Here is a 2,869-nt window from a genome sequence, read left to right on the forward strand (position 1 = left end):
AAATGTTTTGGCCAGAACATTTGATTGTCTTTGGGCCAATGCTGGGAAGTGGAACTGATTGAGGGTTTGTCCATTTTAAAGCTTTGGGCAAATTTTGCCACACAGCCCTCAACAAAGTTTGTTCAACCTGCACTCCCAGCAGCTGACTGAGAGGGCAAATGCCTCCTTTGTTGGATATATTCCTTCTATCTGAATACTATTCCCCCAGGGGGGTCCATCCCAGCAAGAAGATCCCATGCTCACAATGCCCTTATTTGTTTGCAGCTGAAGCATACATATGCTGCCGCCATGGTCTGGCTTGTCAGTAGTGCCAATCGCCAAGTAGCAGGCTTTGCCATTGCCACCATAGGATGCATCCTGTCTGGCATTTCCATGGGCCTTGTGGAGTGGCGAATGTGGTACATAAACCAACCCCTTCTCTCCCCCTCTGGTGTCGCCTGTGTGGGAATGTGGAGAGTCTGCATTTACCACCACCACTACAGTAACATCAGCAATGCCAAAGTGTGTTACCGATACACCTACCATGATGACTTCCTTCCACCTGATATTCGTGTTTCTCAACATCTCTTGCTGGCTGCCAACATCCTGGGGCTGTTGGGGAAAGCCTTCATCATCCTCGCCCTGAGGAACGTGTACATGGGAATCCTTCAGAAGGACGACACTTGCAATCCATTCGTTGCTTCAGGAATTCTGAACATCGCTGCTAGCGGCTGTATCTCAATTGTCGTGCTCTGGAATTACTACTCCATCATGAGCATGGAAGGGATTGAATTCCCTTCGTCTTTCCGTGTGCCCTTCAAGCCAGATGTTCAGGAAGTTGGGAGTGCCCTTATAGTGGCAACACTAGCTGCCTTCCTGTTGTTGTTGAGTGGGACAATTTTCCTCTCTTACACTTTTCCCCTGGACATCCAAATGCATCCTGAGGTTTGAAAATTGAATTTCCAGGTTGCATGGACTTTGCAAATCCATTCTTTCCAGGAGTTTATGGGAAATATCATCTGAATGTTCTACTAAATATTTCCAAGGATTCAAGACCATAGCAAAAGTGATCTGGGAGGACAGAGGTCAACTAATTCCTTCCATTATTTTTTGCACCTGAATTTGGTTCACTGAACTTCCATTAAAATAAATACTGTCCACCTGCCAGTCTTGTGGGTCTGGACTTTAATTATCATGGCCTACTATAAACGCAGTGTGTGGAAATACGTATCTGAGTACTTTGAAACCTTTCACATCTCCTTCTGAAACTTGTCCTAAAAACAAAAATAGACCTCATGCCTTCTCTATTCTCATGATAAAAACATCTCTCTTCCCTATAAAGTTTTCCAAAATGGACAAAAGTAGATGATTAATATAGGGATTCTCCACACACCCATCCACACACCCATCACCAGACTCAACAGTTCTAAAGATTCTGCCATATTATCTCCACTTTCTTCCTCCTAAGTATTTTAAAGCAAATCTCAGACATCGTATTCTTCAATACTATTCTCTTTAAACTGATATTTCCTTACATTACTTATGGCTTCTAATAAACCTCATTATTCCTTGTTATCAAATACTCAGAATTTTAAAATATCTCCAAAATAGTTTTAGTTGTTGCACAGAAGCTGCTCTCCCTGCCTTTGATGCTGTAGTCTCCCACACTCACCATACACATACAGCTGCATCACACCCTCCCTTTCATTTACTTTAAATGATTCTGATGGTTGAGGAATATGGGTCATTAGTCCTGTTCGTTAACTGGTTCTCTCTGGAAGTTTGAAGAAATTTCAGGTCCATTGTTTCAGGAAAAGTATTTCCTAGATGATACCATTTACTTCAAAGTGTGGTACCACTTAGCACATGGTAACTACTACTTTTAGTGACACTAAAATTGATGAGAGAACCAGGTGTGGTGGCACACACCTGTAACCCACAGCTCCCAAGGCTGGGGCAGGAGGATCTCAAGTTCAGCATCTTAGTGAGGCTAAGCAGCTCAGAGAGACCCTGTCTCTACATAGAACATGTATGTATATAAAAAGTGGCTGGGGATGTGGCTAGGTGGTAAAGTGCCTCTGGGCTCAATCCCCAGGACCAAAAAAGAGAAAAGATTGATCAGTGACTTCATGAAGGGAAAGGGAAAGGCCTTCTTGTCAACTCCCTAGTCAAACTCCACCTAACCCTAATGATTTCAGCTCTGGATTCCCTGTTGGAATCAGTTATCACACTGAGGATTTCAAGTGGTTGGTCACTTGCTAATGTGAACATTCTTGCCAGAGTTATTAGCATGGAAGCTTTTGTAAAGAGTTTTAGCTCATCAAACACAGTCATTTGGTGTCTCAAATTCAGTGCATATAGAAGTAGTAGGGTGTGGGGGGGGTCCCCAACCACTGAGATTGGAGAGAAGACATTCTCTCATTCTCCAATGAACAGTCCAGTGATGGACAATATCAGGGGATCATGACCACAACATGAGTCAAACCTCTCCAACATGGGAGGTACCCAGTTCATTCCACAGGACTCCCCCTTAGGTTGCTACATAATAAATAAATAAATAAATAAATAAATAAATAAATAAATAAAAAATTAAGGCCCAAGTTCAGAACCTTTGATCAAAAAATTCTCTAATGGGATGGGGATGTAGCTCAGTTGGTAGAGTATGTGCTTTGCATGCATAAGGCCCTGAGTTCAATCCCTAGCACCAAGCATACACAAAATATCTTCTTCAAGATTTGGATAATTTCTTCCAAAGAAATGGCAAATGGTCTGAAGTGCTTTACCTCTAAGACTTTTTTTTTTTTTTTTTTTAAATCTCTGCTCAAAACCCTCATTAAAAACCCTTGCTCTACTCTACAATTTATTCTCACTTAACAGTCCACTCCATAAA

At 42.1% G+C, this 2,869-nt stretch overlaps 1 protein-coding gene across 1 annotated transcript; it reads left to right on the top strand.

Annotated features, from left to right (window-relative positions):
- Positions 1 to 238: 238 nt before the first annotated feature.
- LOC306652061 (claudin-34-like) lies at positions 239 to 930 on the top strand (the record flags this gene model as incomplete). Its single annotated transcript, XM_079125151.1, has 1 exon — positions 239 to 930. The coding sequence occupies exon 1, from the start codon at positions 289 to 291 to the stop codon at positions 928 to 930; it is 642 nt and encodes a 213-aa protein (XP_078981277.1). The 5' UTR covers positions 239 to 288.
- Between the last annotated feature and the right edge of the window lie 1,939 nt (positions 931 to 2,869).

The sequence above is a fragment of the Sciurus vulgaris genome (assembly GCF_902686455.1).
Source record: "Sciurus vulgaris genome assembly, chromosome: Y".
Taxonomy (NCBI): Eukaryota; Metazoa; Chordata; class Mammalia; order Rodentia; family Sciuridae; genus Sciurus; species Sciurus vulgaris.